This window comes from Balaenoptera physalus (genome assembly GCF_965194825.1).
Source record: "Balaenoptera physalus genome assembly, chromosome: 13".
Taxonomy (NCBI): domain Eukaryota; kingdom Metazoa; phylum Chordata; class Mammalia; order Artiodactyla; family Balaenopteridae; genus Balaenoptera; species Balaenoptera physalus.
Genome location: NC_138892.1, coordinates 59,105,259 through 59,129,902, shown reverse-complemented (window position 1 = coordinate 59,129,902; position 24,644 = coordinate 59,105,259). Strand labels below are relative to the sequence as shown.

At 61.6% G+C, this 24,644-nt stretch overlaps 1 protein-coding gene across 3 annotated transcripts in view; it reads left to right on the top strand.

Moving 5' to 3' along the window:
- LRP1 (LDL receptor related protein 1) overlaps positions 1-23,509 on the top strand; it is a 79,596-nt gene extending 56,087 nt beyond the window's left edge. For all 3 annotated transcript variants that reach the window (XM_082421665.1, XM_082421666.1, XM_082421664.1), the window contains 47 exons: positions 2,352-2,556; positions 2,934-3,126; positions 3,719-3,844; positions 4,053-4,181; positions 4,450-4,569; positions 4,782-4,895; positions 5,203-5,352; positions 5,430-5,552; positions 5,886-6,002; positions 6,166-6,294; positions 6,534-6,656; positions 6,737-6,877; positions 6,975-7,165; positions 8,031-8,214; positions 8,369-8,454; positions 8,620-8,739; positions 9,166-9,353; positions 9,490-9,695; positions 10,240-10,428; positions 11,022-11,170; positions 11,588-11,681; positions 11,795-11,911; positions 12,137-12,256; positions 12,622-12,744; positions 12,901-13,026; positions 13,416-13,532; positions 14,217-14,323; positions 14,427-14,559; positions 15,237-15,356; positions 15,513-15,635; positions 15,991-16,131; positions 16,214-16,348; positions 16,427-16,546; positions 17,592-17,860; positions 18,329-18,507; positions 19,007-19,113; positions 19,365-19,481; positions 19,942-20,118; positions 20,263-20,403; positions 20,523-20,696; positions 20,941-21,102; positions 21,513-21,687; positions 21,840-21,941; positions 22,095-22,159; positions 22,263-22,353; positions 22,451-22,595; positions 22,761-23,509. In XM_082421665.1, coding sequence (XP_082277791.1) covers positions 2,352-2,556; positions 2,934-3,126; positions 3,719-3,844; positions 4,053-4,181; positions 4,450-4,569; positions 4,782-4,895; positions 5,203-5,352; positions 5,430-5,552; positions 5,886-6,002; positions 6,166-6,294; positions 6,534-6,656; positions 6,737-6,877; positions 6,975-7,165; positions 8,031-8,214; positions 8,369-8,454; positions 8,620-8,739; positions 9,166-9,353; positions 9,490-9,695; positions 10,240-10,428; positions 11,022-11,170; positions 11,588-11,681; positions 11,795-11,911; positions 12,137-12,256; positions 12,622-12,744; positions 12,901-13,026; positions 13,416-13,532; positions 14,217-14,323; positions 14,427-14,559; positions 15,237-15,356; positions 15,513-15,635; positions 15,991-16,131; positions 16,214-16,348; positions 16,427-16,546; positions 17,592-17,860; positions 18,329-18,507; positions 19,007-19,113; positions 19,365-19,481; positions 19,942-20,118; positions 20,263-20,403; positions 20,523-20,696; positions 20,941-21,102; positions 21,513-21,687; positions 21,840-21,941; positions 22,095-22,159; positions 22,263-22,353; positions 22,451-22,595; positions 22,761-22,901 — 6,604 coding nt within the window. In that variant the 3' untranslated portion in view covers positions 22,902-23,509. The remainder of the gene's footprint in view (positions 1-2,351; positions 2,557-2,933; positions 3,127-3,718; positions 3,845-4,052; positions 4,182-4,449; positions 4,570-4,781; positions 4,896-5,202; positions 5,353-5,429; positions 5,553-5,885; positions 6,003-6,165; positions 6,295-6,533; positions 6,657-6,736; positions 6,878-6,974; positions 7,166-8,030; positions 8,215-8,368; positions 8,455-8,619; positions 8,740-9,165; positions 9,354-9,489; positions 9,696-10,239; positions 10,429-11,021; positions 11,171-11,587; positions 11,682-11,794; positions 11,912-12,136; positions 12,257-12,621; positions 12,745-12,900; positions 13,027-13,415; positions 13,533-14,216; positions 14,324-14,426; positions 14,560-15,236; positions 15,357-15,512; positions 15,636-15,990; positions 16,132-16,213; positions 16,349-16,426; positions 16,547-17,591; positions 17,861-18,328; positions 18,508-19,006; positions 19,114-19,364; positions 19,482-19,941; positions 20,119-20,262; positions 20,404-20,522; positions 20,697-20,940; positions 21,103-21,512; positions 21,688-21,839; positions 21,942-22,094; positions 22,160-22,262; positions 22,354-22,450; positions 22,596-22,760) is intronic.
- Positions 23,510-24,644: the final 1,135 nt, after the last annotated feature.

Genomic DNA, 24,644 nt, shown 5'->3' with positions numbered 1-24,644 from the left:
ACTAAGGAACAAACAAAACCCAAAAGCAGCTACTTAGAAACAGTGAGTGCACCAAACCTAGATTCCTTACCCTGATGTAACTCACGCCCGGCCCAAAGCCGGCCTGCCTGGCACCGCCAACCAGCTCGAGGGTCCTTCGTGCCTCAGTCCTGTCCTGCACGTACACGGCTCATGACGGAGATCCCGTCTGCCCCGCCGTGACCCTCGGCAACTTCACCTGCCTGGGGCTGGCCCCCCCGGGCCCGTCCCTCGTGAGCCTGGAGCCTCCATGGAGGGGCCATGCTCTGGGCCCCCCGGCCTGCCTCTCACGTTTGATTCAGAGCCCACTAATTTCCTTTGCTCTGAGCTCAGGGGATTCAGTCCTTCACTCAGCAAATGGTTTTTGAGAACCAGCAACGTGCTGAGGATCCGATGGGGAGCAGGGTTGTGTCAGCCCTTTGTCGGCATATTTGATTCTTGCCCTCGTGAGGCTGCAGGGAGCTCCGTGAGTGGGTGACGAGGACCTGACCCAGGCTGGAAGTCAGGGAACGTGTTCTCAAGGGGGCAATGCATGAGCCAGGTCTGCAAGACGACAGAGTGAACTGAAGCCGGGCAGGGCACAGGAGAAAGAGCTGAACTATCTGGGAGAGGCCCTCCCTTGGCCAGAAGGAGTGAGCGCTTTGGAGGAACAGGAGGGAGCCAGTGTGGAGGGGGCAGCGGCCTCCCCCAGCCCGCTTAGAAAGTCACCGCAACCCTGGGTGCTGCCTGCCTGCCCCTCAGGAAAGCCTCTCCTCCCCACCATTCCCCACGGCCCTTTCCCGGGGAGTGGTTTGACTGAACTTGGAATCCACAGTGACAGCACGGATCGTTCTGCCACGTGTAGCAGTTTATCGTGATAGCAGGAAAGCCGCTTCCCAGCACGGAGCGTGCTGTACCTGAGGGTGTGGGTGTCCCTGATGGGAAGGAAGATGACTCTAGCAGCTGCCTTGGGACACCCATTTTCTCTTGTGGAGGCCAGAGGGAGATGCCTCCATCTGCGCCCATCCTGATTCCAAGAACCACCAGAACCCCGCCCCTCCCCCTGATGAGGCCTTGAAAGCCAGAGCCTTATCCTCATGGGCTCAGGAGCAGCCAGCATCTCCCTAATGGGAGGGAAGCATCCTTTTCCTACCTGAGCACAGTGGCAGGATGGAGAGACGGGGGAGGGGGAGTGTTCAAAAGAGTGAGACCTGGAGAGGTTTGAGGAGATAAGTCCAGCAGCTCTGCAAGACAGCTCTGTAGCCAGAACAGCAGAAGGACAAGGGACACAGGGGCCCGGGGGTTGGGAGGCAGAGGGCAGGTCCTGTGAGGGAACTGAAAAGCCGATCCGGCTTTGGTGTAGCTCAATGCTTCTCAAATTCCAGGGTGCATGAGGGTGACCTGGGGAGCGCTGGGAAGTCTGGTTCCCTGGCCTCACCCTACCCTAACTGCATGTGAATCTCCAGGACAAAGACCCAGGAATCGCCATCCAATGCAGGTGGTCTGAGGCCCACACTGTCACACCCATGTAGTGCTTGACCAGCCCGGAGGTCTTCCACACCCATCTCTGGGGCCTCACCACCACCCCCACCCGAGAAGCACGGCATGGTTGGCCGTTCCCACCACGTCCTTCACTGAAAGGAAGCTGAGGCTCAGAGGGGCCAAGAGGGATGTTTAGGTCAGAGCTAGTAAGGGGCAAAGCTGGGGCTCAGATCCCAAATATGCAAAGGCCTTAAATTATGGAGAAGGTGATTCTTGGGAACTTGATGGTAGAATCCATGCATCCCCAGGACCTAGGACACACTAGACACTCAGCGGTTTCCTGGATGCCAGGAGAAGAGAGAAATGAAGGGGAAAATAATCGAAAATCCTCACATAGAACACACAGCTGTCGTTTAATCCTCAAACCACTCTATGGGGCAGGTAGTAGTATTATTCCTATTTCATAGAGTGGGAAGCTGAGGCACACAGGGGTTAAGTAACTTGCTAAGGTTCCTAGCTGGTCAGTGCTGGAGCCAGGATTGGAACCCCAGAGGCTGACTCACTTGGCTACGCTGTCTCAGTAAATGCAGGTGGCCATTTCACAGACACTGAGAAACACTTGTGCACGTGCACATACACACACACACACACCCCCCACACACACATGCAGGCTGTCTGTGTGGCAGCCCTTCCCAGGCACCGGGGCTGTGTTGGCCTTGGTGGCTCTGAGGTTGCCTGTGGTGCAACCTCAGGTGTCTAGTTGACACCCTGGCCGACCCCTGGGTCTGGCTGTCTGCACGCCTGGGCCTGGTCCCTCCACGGCGGACTCCCTGGCTTTGAGTCCTGATCTCCGTGTCCCTCTCTTCCCCCAGCCTGATGTTCTGGACCAATTGGAACGAGCAGCACCCCAGCATCATGCGGGCAGCCCTGTCAGGAGCCAATGTCCTGACTCTCATCGAGAAGGACATCCGCACCCCCAATGGCCTGGCCATCGACCACCGGGCCGAGAAGCTCTACTTCTCCGACGCCACCCTAGACAAGATTGAGCGGTGCGAGTATGACGGCTCCCATCGTTATGTGAGTCTCCGGGACACGCGGGACGGGCGGCACGAGGGGGCTGACATTGGGGTACTGCCGGTCAGCCAGGGAGGAGACTGCCCAGGCTGAAAGCAGGAGAAAGCAGGAGAAAGGGAGGCCACCTGGCACGGTGGGAAGAGCCAGGAGGACAGTGAGGAGTCCCAGTCAGGCCCTGACCTTGCCACTTAGCCATCCTCAGCCTTCCAGGCTTGGTTTCTTCAGCAGTTAAATGAGGAAGGTGATCACAGGTCTCTGCAGATCCTGCCCCTTCCGTGACTGTGTCTAAGGAGCCGGGCCCCTGGTCCCTGGAGCCAGCTGCAGGGGGTGGAGGTAGGGGCGAGAGTGATACCTTTGACGGGCTGATGCTGTCTCCGCAGGTGATCCTGAAGTCAGAGCCCGTCCACCCCTTCGGGTTGGCTGTGTATGGGGAGCACATCTTCTGGACCGACTGGGTGCGGCGGGCCGTGCAGCGGGCCAACAAGTACGTGGGCAGTGACATGAAGCTGCTGCGCGTGGACATCCCCCAGCAGCCCATGGGCATCATCGCCGTGGCCAATGATACCAACAGCTGTGAGTGGGGCCGCTGCCACCAGCCTTGCTCTCCTGCCCACCGTGCCAGCATGTACACACACACACACACACACTCACACACACAACTGGTCTGATTCACATCTTTGGACACCCCCAGCACACGCTCTAGCCATTCCTCCCACTCAGAACCATACCTACCCGCCAGAACCTGATCTCACACCCATCCCAGGCACTGCCTACTCCACCCTCTGTGTGCACGTGCACAGACACGGTCCCACACTGGCTTGACGACCAAGGGTCCCCACACAGATGTGCAGCTGTGCCGGCCTCTCACACACTCCTCACACGTGCCCCAGGGCGCCCACCACGACACACACGACCTTAGGCTTGACTCTCTCCAGAGTACGGCTCAGAGCCCCAGTCACCCCACCTAAGAGCACACACATCCTCAACCTCAGGCTCACCCAAACGCTCCCACCCGGCCTTCCCACGGCAGCCCCCGCCCCAGCCGTGAGCCACCGTGTCACAGGCGGTGCCAGGAAGCTCGTCGAAGCTGTTGGGGGTGGGGGGGCGTTCTGCGTGTGCACAGCAGAGGACGCGCTTAGCCCACTGTCCTCCATCCCTGCCTCAGGCGAACTCTCCCCTTGTCGCATCAACAACGGGGGCTGCCAGGACCTGTGTCTGCTCACTCACCAAGGCCATGTCAACTGCTCCTGCCGAGGGGGCCGCATCCTCCAGGACGACCTCAGCTGCCAGGGTGAGAGGGGGAGGAGGGAGGAGGGCACTGACGGGGGGGCCCTGGGCGTAGACGGGGACCATCTCCTCCCAGACTCTCCAACAGCCCAGCCCCGCAAAGCCTTTCATCAAGGTGCGACAGGATGGTCTCAGTTCCTGGGGGGAGAGGCGTATGGGCACTCAGAGCCCCAAGGCTCTGCCTCAGGAAGCTCCTCCACCTTCCTCCCCAGCCGTGAATTCCTCGTGCCGAGCTCAAGATGAGTTCGAGTGTGCCAACGGCGAGTGCATCAACTTCAGCCTGACGTGCGACGGCGTCTCCCACTGCAAGGACAAGTCTGATGAGAAGCCGTCCTACTGCAGTAAGGAGCCTCCTCCAGCCCCAGAGCCCCCGCCCGCGCCCCCAGGCCCCCACCTCCTGAGTCACCAGCCTCAGCCCGCAGCAGGGTGCGGCATGGGAATGAGAGGAGCAAAAGCCGCCCCCCGCAACCCCGACCCGAGGAGTCTAGCCCCATGCCGGGCCCGTAGCAAAGCCTCAAGTTTGTCAAGGGAGCAAACGCAGGACGTCTCATCAGAGGCAGCCCCTCCCCTGTAGCTGCTGCTGACTGTGGCCTGCTCCCTGCTCCGCAGACACACGCCGCTGCAAGAAGACTTTCCGCCAGTGCAACAATGGGCGCTGTGTGTCCAACATGCTGTGGTGCAACGGAGCAGACGACTGTGGGGACGGTTCTGATGAGATTCCCTGCAACAGTGAGTGGGACCCGTGCCGGGCCTTGGACCGCCCCCAACCCTGCCCCACCCTCTCCCTTGCTGATCTTTGGTCCCCAGGCCCCAAGGAGTCTGGTTCAGGGCACTATATGATGGGGCTGGACAGGCACTTTGGGCCGGGAGCTCTGGCCTGGGCCTGCCTGGCCCCGCCAGGGAGGACCCCGCCTGATGGCACCGGGTGGGTGCTGTTCTAGAGACGGCCTGCGGTGTGGGCGAATTCCGCTGCCGGGACGGCACCTGCATTGGGAACTCCAGTCGCTGCAACCAGTTTGTGGACTGTGAGGATGCCTCGGACGAGATGAACTGCAGTGAGTGATGCCTCTTTCCTGGGTGCCTCCTCGGGTGCCCTGCCCTCCTGCCCGGGCTCCTCTCTGCCTTCCCTCTGGCCCACGTGGCAGCCTCAGTCCCCTCCCAGTCTGCCCCGGGCCTGGGCTCCCTGAGACTCAGGGAGGGGGCAGGGATTGGAAAGTGTGGGCAAAGCACCACCACCCCCCTCCCCCCTGAACAACACGGTTCAATTTTCTAAAACGCTTGAAGGCGCCGTATGGGTCAGCAGCTCTAAGGGAGGGTGTTTGGGGGGAACCTGGTGTCACCCCTCATCCTCGCCTTCGCCAGGCGCCACCGACTGCAGCAGCTACTTCCGCCTGGGGGTGAAGGGCGTGCGCTTCCAGCCCTGTGAGCGGACCTCCCTCTGCTACGCGCCCAGCTGGGTGTGCGATGGCGCGAACGACTGCGGGGACTACAGTGACGAGCGCGACTGCCCAGGTCGGGCCAGTGGGCAGGTGTGTGGTGGGCAGCGGACCCCCGAGGTGGCTGTGCCTTCATGCCTCCCTCGCCCCCAGGTGTGAAGCGCCCCAGATGCCCCCTGAACTACTTCGCCTGCCCCAGTGGGCGCTGCATCCCCATGAGTTGGACGTGTGACAAGGAGGACGACTGTGAACACGGCGAGGATGAGACCCACTGCAGTGAGTGACCGCAAGCACCCGCTCGCCTGAGCTAGGCACCCAGAGGACCTGTGGGGTTGGGGCTTCGCCTTAGCCGCTGAGACCCTGTCCAGGCCCCGCCTCTTGGTTCCCTCGCAGGAAATGCCCTCCTTTGAGAAGGGCACCCCGGGCTTCACCCCATGCCCCCAACCCAGACCCTCAGGCTCTGAGACGGGGGCCGTCTCTCCAGCCCCTGCTGAGCCCCACACAGAGGGTGCCGTGGGTGTCTCTCCCATCCGTCCTCTGGCATCTACCTGCCCAGCTGGGTGACCCGCCATCCCTCCCCCATCTAACTGTGGCTTCTGACTGCCCCAGACAAGTTCTGCTCAGAGGCCCAGTTTGAGTGCCAGAACCATCGCTGCATCTCCAAGCAGTGGCTGTGTGACGGCAGCGATGACTGCGGGGACGGCTCAGACGAGGCCGCTCACTGTGGTGAGAGGGGCCTGGGGTCTGGCTGGGGAGGTGGCCCCGGGAAGGGCAGAGCCCCCCACGCACCCCACCCGGGGACAGCACAGCAGTGGAGACGTCACCCCAGCTGCCTGGCCCTGCTCCTCCCGCTCCTGCGTCTCTCAGTGGCTCCCTGTTCCCTCCACAGAAGGCAAGACATGCGGCCCCAACTCCTTCTCCTGCCCGGGCACCCACGTGTGCGTCCCCGAGCGCTGGCTCTGTGATGGTGACAAGGACTGTGCTGACGGCGCTGACGAGAGCGTCACAGCTGGCTGCTGTGAGTGGTGGGGCCACTGTCTCACTTTGCAGAAGGGGAGACCGAGGTCGAGGGGAGGAAGTGTTTCCGCAGGGGTCACTCAGGCGGTCAGTGGCAGAGCCCTGTCTACAGCCCAGGTGTCCAGACGCCCCGTCCAGCGCTCTGCCCATTCTACCACTCAGACCACAGGAAGGTCGGGGGGTGACAGTCAGCAGCTGGTCGGGCGGGGGCTGAGGGGCCGTGTCCGCCTTTGTCCGCAGTGTACAACAGCACCTGTGAGGACCGCGAGTTCATGTGTCAGAACCGCCAGTGCATCCCCAAGCACTTCATGTGTGACCATGACCGGGACTGCGCCGATGGCTCTGACGAGTCCCCCGAGTGTGGTGAGCCCGGGGCCGCGGTGGGAGGGGGCCCCGCCCTCCATGCACAGGCCACCAGCCTCACCTGCCCCCTCCCACCGCAGAGTACCCGACCTGCGGCCCCAATGAGTTCCGCTGTGCCAACGGGCGCTGCCTGAGCTCCCGCCAGTGGGAGTGCGATGGTGAAAATGACTGCCATGACCAGAGCGACGAGGCCCCCAAGAACCCGCACTGCACCAGCCCAGGTGGGCCCCACGCATGGCTCCCTCCCCACTCTCGGCCCCTGGCCCCATCGCCCAGACCGCCCAGGACCCGGCTGACCCGCCACCTCCGTCCCCCCAGAGCACAAGTGCAACGCCTCCTCGCAGTTCCTGTGCAGCAGCGGGCGCTGCGTGGCCGAGGCGCTGCTTTGCAACGGTCAGGACGACTGCGGCGATGGCTCGGACGAGCGCGGCTGCCACGTCAACGAGTGTCTCAGCCGCAAGCTCAGCGGCTGCAGCCAGGACTGTGAGGACCTCAAGATCGGCTTCAAGGTGTGCTGTGCCCCGGGTGGGAGCCTCCACGCTCCCGAGCTGGGGCTCCTTTCTCCATCCCTCATTCATTCATTCATTCATTCATCCATCCAACAAGGGCTAACTCAGCTCCTATTCTGCCAGGCAGTGTTCTAGGCACTGGGGACCCAGCATTGAGCAGAACAGAAATCTCTGCTTAGTTGGTTCTGCATCTGTTTGGAAGGTAGAGCCAGCAGGCTTTGCTGGCAGATGAGTTCAGGGGCACGAGAGAAGGAGGGGCATGCAGATGTCAAGCAGGCACCAGATGCGCAGGTCTGCAGTTCAAGGGAGAGGCCAGAAAGGAGAGAGAGTCTGGGAGCTATCACCATAGAGACGGCATTTAAGTCATGAGTCTGGATAAGATCCCGAAGGGGGCGAGTGTAGATGAGGAAGAGGGAGGTCCGAGGCCTGAGCCCTGTGCTCAGCCACGCTGAGGGCAGTGAGGTGAGGGGGGAGCAGCAGAGGAGCCTGAGCAGGGGCGGCCTTGGGGGCGGGAGAGCAGCGAAGCGAAGAAAGTGCTGGAGGAAGAGGTGATGGGCTCTGTCAGATGAGGCTCGCGGGTCACGGAAGAGGAGGCCTGAGCCTCGACCTCGGGACGCAGAGTCATGGCGGTCACTGGGGACTCACGCCAGTGGTTTGGGTGGGGGTGAGAGCCCGACGGCTGGCGTGGGCCAGCTCAGTGCCTGTGTGCTGCCTGCTTCCCTTGGTGAGGCTGGGCTTCCCCGTCACAGCCAGCCACCCAGGGTGGAGGGGGCTTCTGACCCTCGGTCTCGAGGTGAGAGGCCTGCAGTTCCTGGGGCGGCCCAGACCCCTGCCTGTGCCCACCCCAGGCTCCTTGTGCCCGCAGTGCCGCTGCCGCCCTGGCTTCCGCCTGAAGGACGACGGCCGGACGTGCGCTGACGTGGACGAGTGCAGCACCACCTTCCCCTGCAGCCAGCGCTGCATCAACACCCACGGCAGCTACAAGTGTCTGTGCGTGGAGGGCTACGCCCCCCGCGGCGGCGACCCCCATAGCTGCAAAGCTGTGACTGGTGAGACGGGGGCTTAGAGGGTGTGCCGTTGGCCCTGGCAGGCAGCCAGGGGCTGTGGTGGGCGGGCTGGAGCAGCAGGGCTGAAGGCAGGCTGGGGACGGGGGTGCTAGAATGTGCCCCAGCCAGCAGCTGAGCCGGTCTCCTCTGCCTCCAGACGAGGAGCCGTTTCTGATTTTCGCCAACCGGTACTACCTGCGCAAGCTCAACCTGGATGGCTCCAACTACACGCTGCTTAAGCAGGTGCCAGACCCGCCCTCCTCACCCCACTGCCTCCCCAGACCCACAGCTACATCCCTCACCCAGTACAGCCCCTCGTTCTCCACACTCGGGCCCATGGCCATCCCCCCACTGACTTCTCCCGCCATCCACGTCCTGACTCTTCGGTTGCTCACCCCCCAAACCAAGGGCCTAAACAACGCTGTCGCCTTGGACTTTGACTACCGAGAGCAGATGATTTACTGGACAGACGTGACAACCCAGGGCAGCATGATCCGAAGGATGCTCCTTAACGGGAGCAACGTACAGGTGAGGCCGGGGGCAGAGTCAGCCCGTGTCCCTGCCCAGAGGGCCCTCTCTGTTTCAAGGCCATCTCCCCTTCTTCCCACCCACCCCACTGAATTATTCCTTTTCCCCGCTCCACACTGAGTCACCGCAGGACTCTGCTTGTCCTTACTCCTCTCTCCCCTAAGCCCAGCGAGCGAGGTCTAGGAGATTCCTGTCTCTCTTTCCCTAATTAGCAGTAAGTTCCCCTTCTGTCTGACCTCCCTTAAACCTGTGCTCCCGGGCACTGTGGGGATTGGGTTGTGGTCTCTCTCATCCAGAGACCCCTTTCCTCGAGCCTGGGCTGACACCATGCCCGGGGCTGGGCCTTTTCCATCCACTGTGTTCCTAGAGTGGCTGAGAGTCCTGCCCCAACTCACCCGGGCCCTTCCTCCCTGCCCCTGCCCGCAGGTGCTGCACAGGACGGGCCTCAGCAACCCCGACGGGCTGGCTGTGGATTGGGTCGGCGGCAACCTATACTGGTGTGACAAAGGCCGGGACACCATCGAAGTGTCCAAGCTCAACGGGGCCTATCGCACGGTGTTGGTCAGCTCTGGCCTCCGTGAGCCCAGGGCTCTGGTGGTGGACGTGCAGAATGGGTACGTGGGCGAGGAGGGTTGGGGGAGCCTCTGAAAGCAGCTGGTACACTCGGGCGTCCAGGCCCAGCCTCTCTGCAGGCTCCTGGTGGGACCAGTTGCTGGATCTCTCAGGGCTCACTGCTCACCCACCTGACAGGTACCTGTACTGGACAGACTGGGGGGACCACTCACTGATCGGCCGGATCGGCATGGATGGGTCTGGCCGCAGTGTCATCGTGGACACCAAGATCACGTGGCCCAACGGCCTGACACTGGACTACGTCACCGAGCGCATCTACTGGGCCGACGCCCGTGAGGACTACATTGAGTTTGCCAGCCTGGATGGCTCCAATCGTCACGTCGGTCAGTGTGCCAGTGAGGCTGCCCAGGCACAGCAGACCTAGTGGGGATGGGGGTTCTGAAGCTACAGGGGATCAGGCCTTTGGGGCAAGAGTAGGCTTAAAAGCCAGAGGGCATGGTCTGAGGACACCACCCACCAGGGGTCTGGGGGTTCAGAGCACCCCAGGGTATGCCCCCTGGATCCGCCCAGGCCTGAGGCCACCACCAGCTCCCTCGGGAAGGAGAGAGAGAGGCACCTTGCCATGCACAGTTTCAGATGACAGGCCCCGAGGAAGGTGGGAGCAGGACTGGGGCTGGCGTACCCAGGACGCCCCTACTCCCTCACAGGGAACCGTAGAGTGTATTTGGGCAGGAACCTGCTGTCAGACAGGCCAGGAGTTGCGTTTCAGCTCTGCCACTTACCAGCTGTGCGGCCAGGGGCTGGAGCGGGGCTAGTGCCCACCTCACAGCATTGCTGTGGGGTTAAGGGCCCAGTAGGGAAGGCGCCCAGTACTACTCGGTGCTGACCGGCCGCCCGGCCTGTCCCCCGGCCCCCTGCCGCCCTCAGTGCTGAGCCAGGACATACCGCACATCTTCGCCCTGACCCTGTTCGAGGACTACGTCTACTGGACCGACTGGGAGACAAAGTCCATCAACAGAGCCCACAAGACCACGGGCACCAACAAGACGCTCCTCATCAGCACACTGCACCGGCCCATGGACCTGCACGTCTTCCATGCCCTGCGCCAGCCCGACGGTAAGCAGCCGAGGACCGAGAGCCGACCCCCGATGAGCCAGGCACGAGGGGCCCCTGAGGTGGGATGGGGCCCCACCGTCTCAGCAGGGGTTCCAGCCCACCCCTTCCCCAGCACTGACCAAGCAGTGCCTGCAGACACCAGGAGATTCGGAGGCCTATAGACAGGCTGTGCTCTGGCTCTCAGGAGCTACAGCCCAGCTGGGGTCCAGCCCTAGTCTTGTAGCAGTGAGGCCCTTAGGCCGTCCAGTAGAGCAGGTCTGGGTGGAGACCACCAAGGCCAGACCCCAAAGGCAGGCAGGCCAGAGCTGAGGGGGAGAGCACAGGAGAGGCAGCGTGCGGGGTTCGGGTCCAGCCTGATCCTGGGACCTCAGGAGAGTCCTCTCCTATCTCTGGCTTCAGCTCCCTCCTGAAAGAGCAGGGTCTGGACCCATCCCACCTCTGCCCAGGATAGATGGGCCAGGCAGCCTTTGAAAGACCAGAAAACGTGTTACCAGTGAGCACTGCCCTCGCCCTGCCAGAGGCCGGCGGCCCAGGGAGCAGTGGTCCATAAACTGGGCCAGTCCGCCACCCTCTAACCACGTTTCCTCCGGCAGTGCCCAACCACCCCTGCAAGGTCAACAATGGCGGCTGCAGCAACCTGTGCCTGCTGTCCCCCGGGGGCGGCCACAAGTGTGCCTGTCCCACCAACTTCTACCTGGGCGGCGACGGGCGCAACTGTGTGTCCAACTGCACGGCCAGCCAGGTGAGGCTCTTCCCCAGACCCCGCTCCCCATGCCTCGTTCCCCGATCTCCCACACCACTACCCGCACTCCTCCTGGGACCCCAGCACCCGCCCTACTGTCCTCACACATCTGGTTTTCCCACGCTAACACCCCCGCATTTCTTGCCTACCTCTTGTCTCCCCACAGCAATACTTTTACACCCGTCACCTCACACAAACACCCCACCCCCTAACCCTGACCCCCCCCGCCGACCTCCACACAGATGCCCCCTCACCTGGCCTTCCTGCGCTCACCACACCCCAACCTCCCATCCAGCTCAACCTCCCCCCGAGATACCTGACCCCCCTGCTTCTTTGAGACATCCCGGCCCCTCGAAAGAAAACCTCCTGAGTTCCCCAGACCCCCACCAACCCCTCTCGCCCCCACCTGCCCTCCAGTTTGTGTGCAAGAACGACAAGTGCATCCCCTTCTGGTGGAAGTGTGACACGGAGGACGACTGCGGGGACCACTCGGACGAGCCCCCAGACTGTCGTGAGTGCCCGGGCGGGGTGGCAAGAGGGTCCTGCGTCAGGGCCGCCCGACTCCCGAGGCCCCGAGTGGCCCACCCCCCGGCCCTGCTGACGCTGAGCCTCCCCTCCCGGCAGCCGAGTTCAAGTGCCGCCCAGGACAGTTCCAGTGCTCGACAGGCATCTGCACGAACCCTGCCTTCATCTGTGACGGGGACAACGACTGCCAGGACAACAGTGACGAGGCCAACTGCGGTAAAGACTGCCCTCCCGCCCCGCCTTGTCCTCCCCGGGATTTGGGGGTTTGGTAACTGCGCTCCCAGGGCAAGGAGGCTCAGCCCACAGCAGCCGCCTCTCCAGGCTGGACTCCTGCTGCTCCAGCCCTGGGCCTGCGCTCTCCCCCCTGAGGGAGTGGGACCCCCGCCCTTCCCGAGTCCTGCATCCACCGTTAGTGACCCTCCCCTCCTCCCACCCCCACAGACATCCACGTCTGCTTGCCCAGTCAGTTCAAGTGCACCAACACCAACCGCTGTATTCCCGGCATCTTCCGCTGCAATGGGCAGGACAACTGCGGAGACGGGGAGGATGAGAGGGACTGCCGTGAGTGCCCCGGGCGGTGGCAGGGAGGGGGGTGGTGGAAAACGGGCAAGGAAACACGATTCACATTGAAATCTAGCCCCCGCTTCTTCTAGGGGTCGTGCTGCTCTCAAGTAATGTTACTAGATGAGCAACATAAATTATATGGGGTGTGACTTGGTTTGCTCGTAAAATCATCATGCACATCGTAGAGATGTGCAGATCCAGAAGACAAAATCACCAAAACTGAAGATAATTTTCCTTCCTCCCAAGAAATTGCTGGCAGGGCCAGGACAAGGCCAGGGCTTGGAAGAGGGAGAAGATGGGGATCTTGAACTGTGGTGGGGAGGCGGAATGGGCAGGTCCTCATTCTCTCCCCAACCCCGCAGCCGAGGTGACCTGTGCCCCCAACCAGTTCCAGTGCTCCATCACCAAGCGCTGCATCCCCCGAGTCTGGGTCTGTGACCGGGACAACGACTGTGTGGACGGCAGTGACGAGCCCGCCAACTGCAGTGAGTCTCCTGGAGCCCACCCTCCCTCCACAGTGTCTGCTGCTCCCACCACCCCCACGTGTGACCCCCCTCGATGGCCGCTCCCACCCAGACCACACCCTCACAGTGCATTCCTGAAAGGAGCCTCCCCCTCATCACTGGGCCACCCCCTTGCAGCCCAGATGACCTGTGGAGTGGATGAATTCCGCTGCAAGGACTCGGGCCGCTGTATCCCGGCGCGCTGGAAGTGTGATGGAGAGGACGACTGCGGGGACGGCTCGGATGAGCCCAAAGAAGAGTGTGGTGAGCTTCCCCAGCCCTGCTCCAGGGGAAGGCACCTGACGGGGTGGGCTGGGGCTGCCTGCCGCCTGGGTCCCCGTACGGCCTGTGCCCACCACCTCCTGTCTAATTCCCGTCCCCACTCCCGCCAGCACCTCATCAGCACACACCTGCCCACCCTATGGGATCTGTCGATCCCCTCCCCAAAGCAGCTCCCTCCACTCTTGTCCCTCCTGCCCCAGAAGTTCCCATAGACTCCACATCTCAGAACACGGCCTGGACTCCCACTGCTGACCTTTGTCAGGCTGGAATGCCCACTCTCCCGCTCCTGGCCATCCTGACCACACCTTCCGGGACCCTGACGTCTGCCCCCCACTCTGTCCCTAACTGCCCCTCAATCTTGCCTCTTCTAGACGAGCGTACCTGTGAGCCCTACCAGTTCCGCTGCAAGAACAACCGCTGTGTGCCGGGCCGCTGGCAGTGCGATTACGACAATGACTGTGGCGACAACTCCGACGAGGAGAGCTGCAGTATGTCCCCTACCCCGTCCCACCCGGCCCAGCAGGTGTCCTCCCCCAGGAGACCTCCCCGCGCAGTACCCCTGACCCTACTGCCACCAGGCTGCACTAGAGCAGGTGGCTGCTTCCCAGGGCTGGGGGTCAGGAGCTCCCTCCCGCCTCACCCCCCCACCCCGCTCCATGTTGTGTATTTGAGTTTGTGCCATTTCACCTCATCTCATGTTTCTCTCCATTTTCACACTGTCCTCTTGGGGTTGCAGAGGTAGGTGTCTCTGATGTGCCCGTGCTCCTACCACATCCCCTGCTGCTGCCCCAGAGCCCACCTGTCCCCGTGCTGTGCCAGCCCATCATCCTTTACTGACCTCTCCCTAAACCCTGGTGCTTGTCTTAGTGGTCTTGTCCCTCCCTTCCCCACACACAGTCTGTCCTGAGGGCAGGGCCAGGGACCCGTGCCCTCTCTCATGTATCTGCCCCAGAGGGGCAAGTGTGAGTGCCCTCTGGGCCCGACCAGTCCCATGAGGGCAGCCAGTTGGCTTGCCTGGGATTAGTTGAGCATCTTGGTCATTATGCCAGTCAACTGTGGCCTTCAGGGACACAGGGATGGGTGATACTGCTCTGCAAGGGCTGGAGATGCTCTCGAGGGCTGAGTCCCTATGCCCACCCTCCTGGGGCCTGTCTCTCCCCTGTCCTTCCCAGCCCCTCGGCCCTGCTCTGAGAGTGAGTTCTCCTGTGCCAATGGCCGCTGCATCGCTGGGCGCTGGAAATGTGATGGGGATCATGACTGTGCAGATGGCTCAGACGAGGTGGGCAGGGAGACCAGAAGGAGGGAGGGATGGCCTTAGAAGAGTCAGGGCAGGCCTGCAGGGGTGCCCAGGTCTGACCAGGATGCTGCTCCTGCGCCCACAGAAAGACTGCACCCCCCGCTGTGACATGGACCAGTTCCAGTGCAAGAGTGGCCACTGCATCCCCCTGCGCTGGCGCTGTGATGCAGATGCTGACTGCATGGACGGCAGTGACGAGGAAGCCTGCGGCACTGGCGGTGAGCCTCTCCAGCTCGGCTCCCCAGCCCTCCCACCCTACCCCCACCCCGCAATAGCACTTAATCCAAGAGTCAGTTGGGTTGAAATCCAGCAGAAACCTGTGGGCTGTGTCCACCCAGGCCCCATCCCACGAGTTCCAACACAGCAGTCAGCTGCCCTGAGAAGTAAAGTCCCTGCTCACTTTCCTTTCCTGGGGCAGTGAGGCAGCACCTGCCACTGGCCTGGGCTCAACAGCCCAGAGGCGGCAGTGGGCAGGCCGGGTGAGAGAAGGTTGGCGCTTGGAGCAGTGAGGGCAGATATCCTAGCTCTGCGCTGGTGGGCTGAGGACAGGGATTGGACCCTAGGTCTCCTGACTCCCAGCTGAGTGTACCTGCCATTGAACTACAGTAGGCCCCGGAGCCCTGCCACACCACCAGAGAAAGAGGGCTCTCTGGACCCCTCTGGACACTTTCCCAAAAATGCCTCTTCTCCCCTAAATACCAGAGGAGGCAGTTCTGCCCAGCTTACCCAGCTGGTAGAAAATTAGGAAACTCGGGTTCGATCTGGTGGTACCACCACTTTCCCCGTGTTCCCTCTAGGTCTCTGCCCCTGGAGGGAGGGGTCTGGGCAAGACCCGGCCGCCGGCAGCCTGGGGCTCAGGGCTCATTCTTTACTCTTTGCTCCCCCTGACGCCCAGTGCGGACCTGCCCCCTGGACGAGTTCCAGTGCAACAACACCCTGTGCAAGCCGCTAGCATGGAAGTGCGACGGCGAGGACGACTGCGGGGACAACTCAGACGAGAACCCAGAGGAGTGCGGTGAGGCTCCAGGGGCGGGGCGGGGCTTCGGAAGGGGCGGGGCTCCCCGGCGTGGGCGGGGCTTCTGTCGGGGCAGGGGCGGGGTTCTGACGCACCCTGGTGGCCCTCGGCCCGCCCCCGAGGCTGATTCTGACTTGTCTCCTCTCCCTGCTGCAGCCAGGTTCGTGTGCCCTCCAAACCGGCCCTTCCGTTGCAAGAACGACCGCGTCTGCCTGTGGATCGGGCGCCAGTGCGACGGCACGGACAACTGCGGGGATGGGACTGATGAGGAGGACTGTGGTGAGCAGGGGGCCAGTAAGGGGGAGCCTGGGGCGCCTAGAGTGGGGGTGCTGCACAGGCAGTGGGGCTGGGCCAAGTGGGCTCATCGTCCGGTGAGCCGATTCACCAGGAGAGGGGAGGATCCGGAAGAGGGGAGGATCCACTGCCGGGAGCCTGGGGGCCCTGTCTTGGAGGGAAAGAAGCCCCTGAGGAAGGTATTGAGGTGGAGACTGAGAATCTGGATGTTTAACCAGCCTCCCCTGAAGCTTGACAGCCAGGCTTGGGACCCCCTCTACCCGTGACTGACTGGGGGTTCCAGTGGGAAGAAGGGGCAGGGTGGTAAATACCCCGGACCTCAAGCCCCGCCCTCCCCCAGAGCCGCCCACGGCCCAGACCCCCCACTGCAAAGACAAGAAGGAGTTTCTATGCCGGAACCAGCACTGCCTCTCCTCCTCGTTGCGCTGCAACATGTTCGATGACTGCGGGGATGGCTCTGACGAGGAGGGCTGCAGCATCGGTGAGACCCGGCGTGCTGGGGCGGGGTTTGGCCGGGAGGGGTGGAGAACCGAAGCCCAGGCCTAGACTCTCTGTCTTCGCAGACCCCAAGCTGACCAGCTGCGCTGCCAACGCCAGCATCTGCGGGGATGAGGCACGCTGCGTGCGCACCGAGAAAGCCGCGTACTGTGCCTGCCGCTCTGGCTTCCACACGGTGCCAGGCCAGCCTGGATGCCAGGGTAGGAAGGTGGGGCCCAGCGGGTCGGGCAGAAGCCCCAGCCGCAAGACTTTCCATGACCCTCCTGTGTAACCCCCAGACATCAACGAATGCCTGCGCTTCGGCACCTGCTCACAGCTCTGCAACAACACCAAGGGCGGCCACCTGTGCAGCTGCGCGCGCAACTTCATGAAGACGCACAACACCTGCAAGGCGGAAGGTAGGAGCTGGGAGAGGACGGAGAGAGGGGGCGGGGCTTACAACGCCAGGATAAGAAAGGGGACCTGGAACGCTGTGTTTTCCTCCAAGCACCCTTGCCCAAGCTTGGAATTCCAGACCCGCAGTACAGCTTTCTGCACTCAGTTCTGGCAGCCCTGCAGGGGCCAGAGGTACTGGGGCTGAGGAAGTTTGGGGGGAGAGCACGCAGGCGCGCATCACCATACTTAGAGAGCCAAGTGTACCCTACCTGCATATTCCCATTATGCTTTTTTCAGGTTTATTGAGGTATAATTGACAAAATTGTAAGATATTTAATGTGTGCAAGGTGATGATTTGATGTACATACGCCTTGTGAAAGGATTCCCCCCATCGAGTTAACACATCTATCAGTTCACGTATTTACTTTTTTTTTTTTTTTTTTTGGTGAGAACATGTAAGTTCTACTCCCACATATGCTTCGACGCACACCTGCACCTTCCTCATGCCTGTATACAAACACACCCCACATCCATGTATGCACACCCAGGCATACACACACACTGTGCACACACAACCCCGCCACACGTGCCCAAGTGCACTCAGATGCCCATGCACACCTGCCCCCCTCCATGGCCATGCTCATACACCCCCACATACGTGTGCACCTGCAAGCAGATATCAGTGTGGAGCAGGGACCGTGGTGATGCTAGCAGAGGCCATGAGGAGGCAGAAGTCCCTGAGGCTGGAGGAGGAGGGACAGCAGGTCACACTAGATCACCTCAGGAGAGGAGAGGAGGGGAGGGGAGGGGAGGGGAGGGGAGGGGAGGGGAGGAGAGGGGAGGGGAGTTCCAAGGGCTGAGGCTGGAGTCCTCAAGCCTGGCTCTGGGGCAGGATGACAGAGGCTTCTGGCTGGGTCAGATGGTTTGATTAGGAGGAGAGACATTGTTAGTGTGAAAGGCTCTGGGCTGGGTGGGGAGCACGTCGCGGCGGCTCCTTCTAGCACCAGGCCCAACAGCCCCCAGCCCCACCTTTCACCCCCGCCAACATCTGGTCTCTTGTCCCTCCAGGCTCTGAGTATCAGGTCCTGTACATCGCTGATGACAATGAGATCCGAAGCCTGTTCCCCAGTCACCCCCATTCGGCTTATGAGCAGGCCTTCCAGGGTGACGAGAGTGTCCGCATCGATGCCATGGATGTCCATGTCAAGGCTGGCCGTGTCTACTGGACCAATTGGCACACGGGCACCATCTCCTACCGCAGCCTGCCACCTGCTGCGCCTCCCACCACTTCCAATCGCCACCGGCGACAGATTGACCGGGGTGTCACCCACCTCAATGTGAGCACCCAGCCTGGGGTGGGACCTACATGGAGGCACGGGCTGGGTGGGAAGACTCCAAAAAGCAGACTGTTCAGAGCAGAGTTTGCAGAGGACAGCGGAAGGGGCAAAGGGTGAGACTGGCATGCAGGGCAGACTTCGGATTATGCCATGAGGCACGGACAGCAGGTAGAGCAGCACCATCATCAGTAGGTGTTTCTGCCGCACGGCAGCCCGAGGCTACAGGGCACAGGGGGCACCTGGCCGGCAGCATCAGAGCCACGTTCAGTTCCTGATCGTCACAGCCAGCCCACTAACTAACCTATTCCATCTTACTAACCTATTTCGTCTCTTCGGGCCTTACTCTGTTCCTCAATAAATCAGGGTCCTGATATCTAACAGGGACAGGCTGGCGGGGTGTCGGGGGGCTGGACAATGGGCAGGAAGACAAAAGGTGGAAGCCTCTGAAACTGTAACCCCCTCATCCAGATTTCAGGGCTCAAGATGCCAAGGGGCATCGCCATCGACTGGGTTGCCGGGAACGTGTATTGGACCGACTCGGGCCGAGATGTGATTGAGGTGGCACAGATGAAGGGCGAGAACCGCAAGACGCTCATCTCCGGCATGATTGACGAGCCCCACGCCATTGTGGTGGACCCGCTGAGGGGGTGGGCAGGGGTCCTGGCGGGAGGCATCTGGGCTGGGGCTAGGAAGCCCCTGGGTTGGAGGTGGGTGCCCAGCATCCCCCGGCTTGTCCTTCCTCTCCCAGACCAGCCTGAGGTCAGAGTCTTCCGCAGGCCCCTGGGTCTTCCAGGCTGCGGCCAGCCCTGGCCCTCCCTGATGCTGCCTGGGGTCCTGCTGGCCTGCTCAGGTGGGGCCTGACCTCCACTTGGCTAGCTGTCATGGGCAGCCAGGTTCTGGGTTTCTCCTCTGCTCCAGGGGGCAGCTCTGCCTACTTAGACGACTCTGGAGCAGCACAGTGTGGTTTTAGAGTAAAAGATCTTTAACCTGGTCAGGAAGTTGACTCCCCCCAGTTCTCTCTGGAGGAGGTGGACAAGAGCGCCCTCCTCTCTGTGTACCCAGCAGTCTCTGTGCCCTGTGCCCACCTTGAGTGGCCTCCTGTGGGAGCCCAGGTCCTAGCCACACTCACTCCTTCTCCCTCCCCAGCACCATGTACTGGTCAGACTGGGGGAACCACCCCAAGATTGAAACAGCAGCCATGGATGGGACCCTTCGGGAGACACTGGTACAGGACAACATCCAATGGCCCACAGGTCCGTGCAGAAGTGGGCAGGGGGTGTGGGAGGGGTAGGCTCGCTGAGCCTGGGGCCACACAAAAGTTAGAGAGGGGAAGAGGCTTGGACTGGGGTGGGACAGATGGGTTGTGGAGGCTTTTCCCAGAAGAGGTGATTGGGAGTGATCATGGGAACAGAGTGGAACTGTCCCAAACATGGAGACAGTCCTGCTTGCTCCCCCAGCCTGGGGCAGGGAGGCTGGGCCCTCACAGTGCTCTCTGCTCCCCCAGGCCTGGCCGTGGATTACCACAATGAACGTCTGTACTGGGCGGATGCCAAGCTCTCAGTCATCGGCAGCATCCGGCTCAACGGCACTGACCCCATCGTGGCTGCTGACAGCAAACGAGGTTAGAGTCCACCAGCAGCCTTGGGCCCTTGTCCTCCCCTCTGAGCCCAAGGCCTCACCTAGCACCTACCATCCTCCTCAGCCTGGCCCTCAACAGTCTTGCAGTGCCTTTCAGGCCCCTCCCAACCAGACACCCCCTGCACCAGTCCTGCAGGCCTGAGGCCTGACCCTCTGGGCCACTTTTCCATTCATTCATTCTACCAATGAGTATTGAGCTGCTGCGTGGAGGCAATATGGGTAATAATAGGAACTTAGCCAATGTGAGAAGAGGGAGCAGAAGTTGATCCTGACCCCAGACATCTAGGGCTGATGGGACCTTTTGCCAGTAGTGGCCACAGCAGGAGGAATAGGTTGAGGAGAGTTTGCTTTGGGATGTTTGAGTTTGAGGTACCTGGGAGCCTTGGGGCCCAGTGTCTTGGAGAGTGTGACCAGGGCCTGAGTCCCCTCTGACCCCTCTGCAGGCCTAAGTCACCCCTTCAGCATCGATGTCTTTGAGGATTACATCTATGGCGTCACCTACATCAATAATCGTGTCTTCAAGATCCATAAGTTTGGACATAGTCCGTTGATCAACCTGACTGGGGGCCTGAGCCACGCCTCAGATGTGGTCCTGTACCACCAGCACAAGCAGCCTGAAGGTGAGCGGAGACAGAGAGCCCAGGCTGGGGCAGGGAAGGCCAGGGGGTGCTGAGTCTCCAAGCTGCAGCCTCAGGTCCTGGTGGGCAGGGGAGGTTCTGGGTCCACAGGGCTCAGCAACCTCCCCCCCTTGCCCTCACCTGCAGTGACCAACCCCTGTGACCGCAAGAAGTGCGAGTGGCTCTGCCTGCTGAGCCCCAGTGGGCCTGTCTGCACCTGTCCCAACGGGAAGCGACTAGACAATGGCACCTGTGTGGCTGTGCCCTCACCAACGCCCCCACCGGACGGTATGCTCACGCCCCTCCCCGGTCCCCCATCCCATGCTCCAGAGCCCTCCTCCCTGCAGCCCCTGAATTCCCCTCCCCACCCCCTGGCTCTGCCCCTCCCCCCATGATCCTTCCTGCAGCTCCTCGGCCCGGAACCTGTAACCTGCAGTGCTTCAATGGTGGCAGCTGCTTCCTCAATGCACGGAGACAGCCCAAGTGCCGCTGCCAGCCCCGCTACACGGGCGACAAGTGTGAGCTGGACCAGTGCTGGGAGCACTGTCGCAACGGGGGCACCTGTGCTGCCTCCCCCTCCGGTACGGCCTTCAGTTCTCCTGCTGGGACTCCTCCCGGCCCCTGGGCCCCAGCCCCTCCAGCAAGCCGCCTCCGCTCAGACAAATCCCCAGCCCCTGCCCTGCCTTACTTCACCCCTGCCCCCAACCCCGTGTCGCTTTCCTCTGCCGTCTGCCCTCCGCCCAGGCCCTCCCAGCCCTGTTCCCCTGCAGCAGGGCAGGGCGGCTCAGTGGGCCACAGCCCCGCTCACACATCCTCTCCCGCCAGGCATGCCCACGTGCCGGTGCCCCACAGGCTTCACGGGCCCCAAATGCACCCAGCAGGTGTGTGCGGGGTACTGTGCCAACAACAGCACCTGCACCGTCAACCAGGGCAACCAGCCCCAGTGCCGATGCCTGCCTGGCTTCCTGGGCGACCGCTGCCAGTACCGTGAGTGAGCCGTCCCCGGGCCCTGGGGCAGGGGATGATGGAGCTGGGGGTCTGAGAGCGTAGGGTGATGTCACAGGTGCGAGTTCTCTGGAGAGAGGCCGTTTGCGGCCCAGCCAGGCCCAAGTTGCCAGTGCTCCCCCGCGGAGGGGTCAGCACACTCCCCCCCGAGGTAGTGAGCCCTCTGGCATCAGGATTTTTCAAGCAAAAGCAGTGCCCTGTCAGGATGCTCCGGGACATCTTTGTACCCTGGAGCCTGTGACGTGGGGGCAGCCAGGGGCTCAGGAGGAGGCGGGAGTCACCCAAAAGGCCTGGGGGTCCCCTCAGGTGGGCAGCTGCCCCCCACAACCCCTGGGGGACCCTCCTGAGGGTGGCATTCGAGGCACCTCCTCTCGCACCCCCCCAAACCACAGGGCAGTGCTCTGGCTACTGTGAGAACTTCGGCACGTGCCAGATGGCTGCTGACGGCTCCCGGCAGTGCCGCTGCACCGCCTACTTCGAGGGGCCCAGGTGTGAGGTGAACAAGTGTAGCCGCTGTCTCGACGGGGCCTGCGTGGTCAACAAGCAGAGCGGGGATGTCACCTGCAAGTGAGTGGCGCCCCGCCCTGCAGTCTGCCCGGCCAGACCCTGCCCTGTCCCACCCGCCCCCCACTCCTCCCAGCCCCGCCCCACCCCACCCCTTCCCCAGCATCTCACACGCCCTCCATCAGCCCTGCCCAGCCTCTCACTCCTTCCTGCAGCTGCTCCGATGGCCGGGTGGCCCCCAGCTGTCTGACCTGCGTTGGCCACTGCAGCAATGGCGGTTCCTGCACCATGAACAGCAAAATGATGCCTGAGTGCCAGTGAGTTGGGCCTGCGCCTCACTGAGGCCTAGATTATCCCTCCCTCCCCCATGTCTGAGCCGGACCAGCAGAATCCTGCGGTCCCTCCCAGTTTCCCCGGCAGCCACGGTTGTGGACGTCATGCCTCCTCAGCTCTGCCCCTCCCGTCTGCAGGTGCCCACCCCACATGGCAGGACCCCGGTGTGAGGAGCAAGTGGTCGGCCAACAGCAGCCTGGACGTAGGTGGCAGCGGTTGGGGAGGCAGGGCTGCCGGGACCTGGGACAGAGGGCTTTGTGCCTCCTAAGCCTTTCAGACTGAGCTTCCCGCCTCCTCCCCTCTAGATATGGCCTCCATCCTAATCCCTCTGCTCTTGCTGCTGCTGCTGCTTCTGGTAGCGGGAGTGGTGTTCTGGTACAAGCGGCGAGTCCGAGGGTGAGTTATGGGGAGTCTGGAAAATTGTGGCCCTGATTTTACCACCCTAGCCATATCCCCCTGGAATCCCTGCCCCCAACCTCCTTCCTCCTCGCAGGGCTAAGGGCTTCCAGCATCAGCGGATGACCAACGGGGCCATGAACGTGGAGATTGGGAACCCCACCTATAAGATGTACGAAGGCGGGGAGCCTGATGATGTAGGGGGCCTACTGGATGCCGACTTCGCCCTGGACCCTGACAAGGTGGGCTGGGAGGAGAGGGGAGGAGGCTTCCAGGACAGGGACAAAGGGCTGTGGGTGGGGTGACCAAAGGTATTGGGCTGGATGATGGAATGGAGGTGGGGATGGGGTACCCGGGCCACAGAGCCCAGCCCCTGAGCCCCACCTGACCCCTCTGTCGCCTTGCAGCCCACCAACTTCACCAACCCCGTGTACGCCACACTCTATATGGGTGGTCATGGCAGCCGCCACTCCCTGGCCAGCACGGATGAGAAGCGAGAACTCCTGGGCCGGGGCCCTGAGGACGAGATAGGGGACCCCTTGGCATAGGGTCCTGCACCATCGGACTTCTGCAGAGAGCCTCCTGCCCCCTGCCAGAGAAGTCCTTCAAGGAGCCCCCACCCTGCCCAGCCAACCCCTCCCCAGCCCTGCTGGGATGTATAAATGTAAAAATGAAGGAATTACTTTTTATATGTGAGTGAGCAAGCGAGCAAGCGAGCACAGTATTATCTCTTTCCGTTCTCCTTCCTGCCTGCTCCGCAGCACCCCGCCCAATGCTGCCTTCTGGGAGGGGGCGCAGGAAGGGGGCCCCTACAACTTACAGGTATAAGGGGGCCCTGCCTCCCACCTTCCCACCAAAAACGCAGCCCCACTGGGAGAGCTGGTGGTGCTGCCTCCCCCTCCCTGTACAAGACACTTCGTCAAGGCTCTCCCCTCTCATCCCCCCCACCCCTCCCAGCTCCCTGAGGGCTGATTCTGGGATTCTGGGGCGGGTGAGTCCTTTGCTGCCCTTGTCTGGAAGATTTGGCTCTGGCTGAGGTAGGAAGGAAAGGATGGAGTTTTTTAGTTCTTCTTGGGGGAGGCCATCCCATGCCCCAGCCCCTACTCTAGGGGCACCTCTGAGATGGCCATACTCAGTATCCCTCCCAGACAGGCCCTCCCCCTCTCCAGTGCCCCCACTGTGGCTCCCAGGGCTGGAGACTTTCTTTGGTAAACACTCCCCCAGGCTCCCCTCCCCTGGGGATGAGGAGGAAGTGGGGCACACCAAGGAAGGGCAAGCGGGCAGCCCCGTTTTGGGGATATGAACGTTTTAATAATTTTTGCTGAATTCCTTTACAACTAAATAACACAGATATTGTTATAAATAAAATTGTAAAAAAAAAAAGCCGTTTGTGTCTACCTGAGTGTGAGACTCTGGGAGCTGGCCTGTGCTTGCACACTCCAGCCACCAGAGGGAGCCATGCTCTGTGCTGGAGGGAGGCTTGAGCATCGGGTCTTCAGTGCCCTTCTGGAGCTCCATCCCCCTTCACTGGGCTGTGGCAGGGAAGTGGGTGGCACTGGACTTGACCAGAAAGACCTGCTTCTCCTGGCTGTGTGAACTTGAACCAGTGACTTCACCTCTCTGGATCATGTGTTCTCTCTGGCTCTAGGACACTAACTCCAAGATCTGTTTCTCTGTACTGTCACTTCTTTGGGACAACACCGCCACCCCTACCCAAAATTATCTCCCACAGTGAGAAATCCCCCAATAAGAAATGAACACACTGGGGTTGTGAACGGCTTTCTAATCCTTCAGGGTGGTCCCATACAGCTCTCTCTAAGTTTGCTCTTGAAGCACTGACATCTCACACTTCATGGAGAGTAATTAATCAGATGCCAAGAGTCAGAACCCTGGATTCAGGAGAAGGAGGGCCCCTGGGGTTAAAGCTGGGAAGACTAGTTTTCCAGGCCCCACGGTTCACCAACAGACACATCTCACATCCCAGGGGTTGACAGGAAAGGACTGCTACAACCAAAGGGGGTACCAGGTCTACTTCAGCCCCTGCCCAGAGAAGGGAACCTCTTGCAGAAGGTCACACCGCTTTACATGGTCCAAGATTGAGAAAGGGTTAGAGCCCCGCTCTCCCCACAGTAGCAAATATGCTCAGTGATGGCAGCTTTAAACGTCTGAAGGACCCTTGCCAAGCCCAAGGGGGGAGCACTGCCTTTCATTCCCCCTCCCTCCCTGGTTTAACCTTCTCAGTCTATTCCTCCTTTCTTGAGGAAGCTATGGGTCCAAGCACCTCTAGAAAC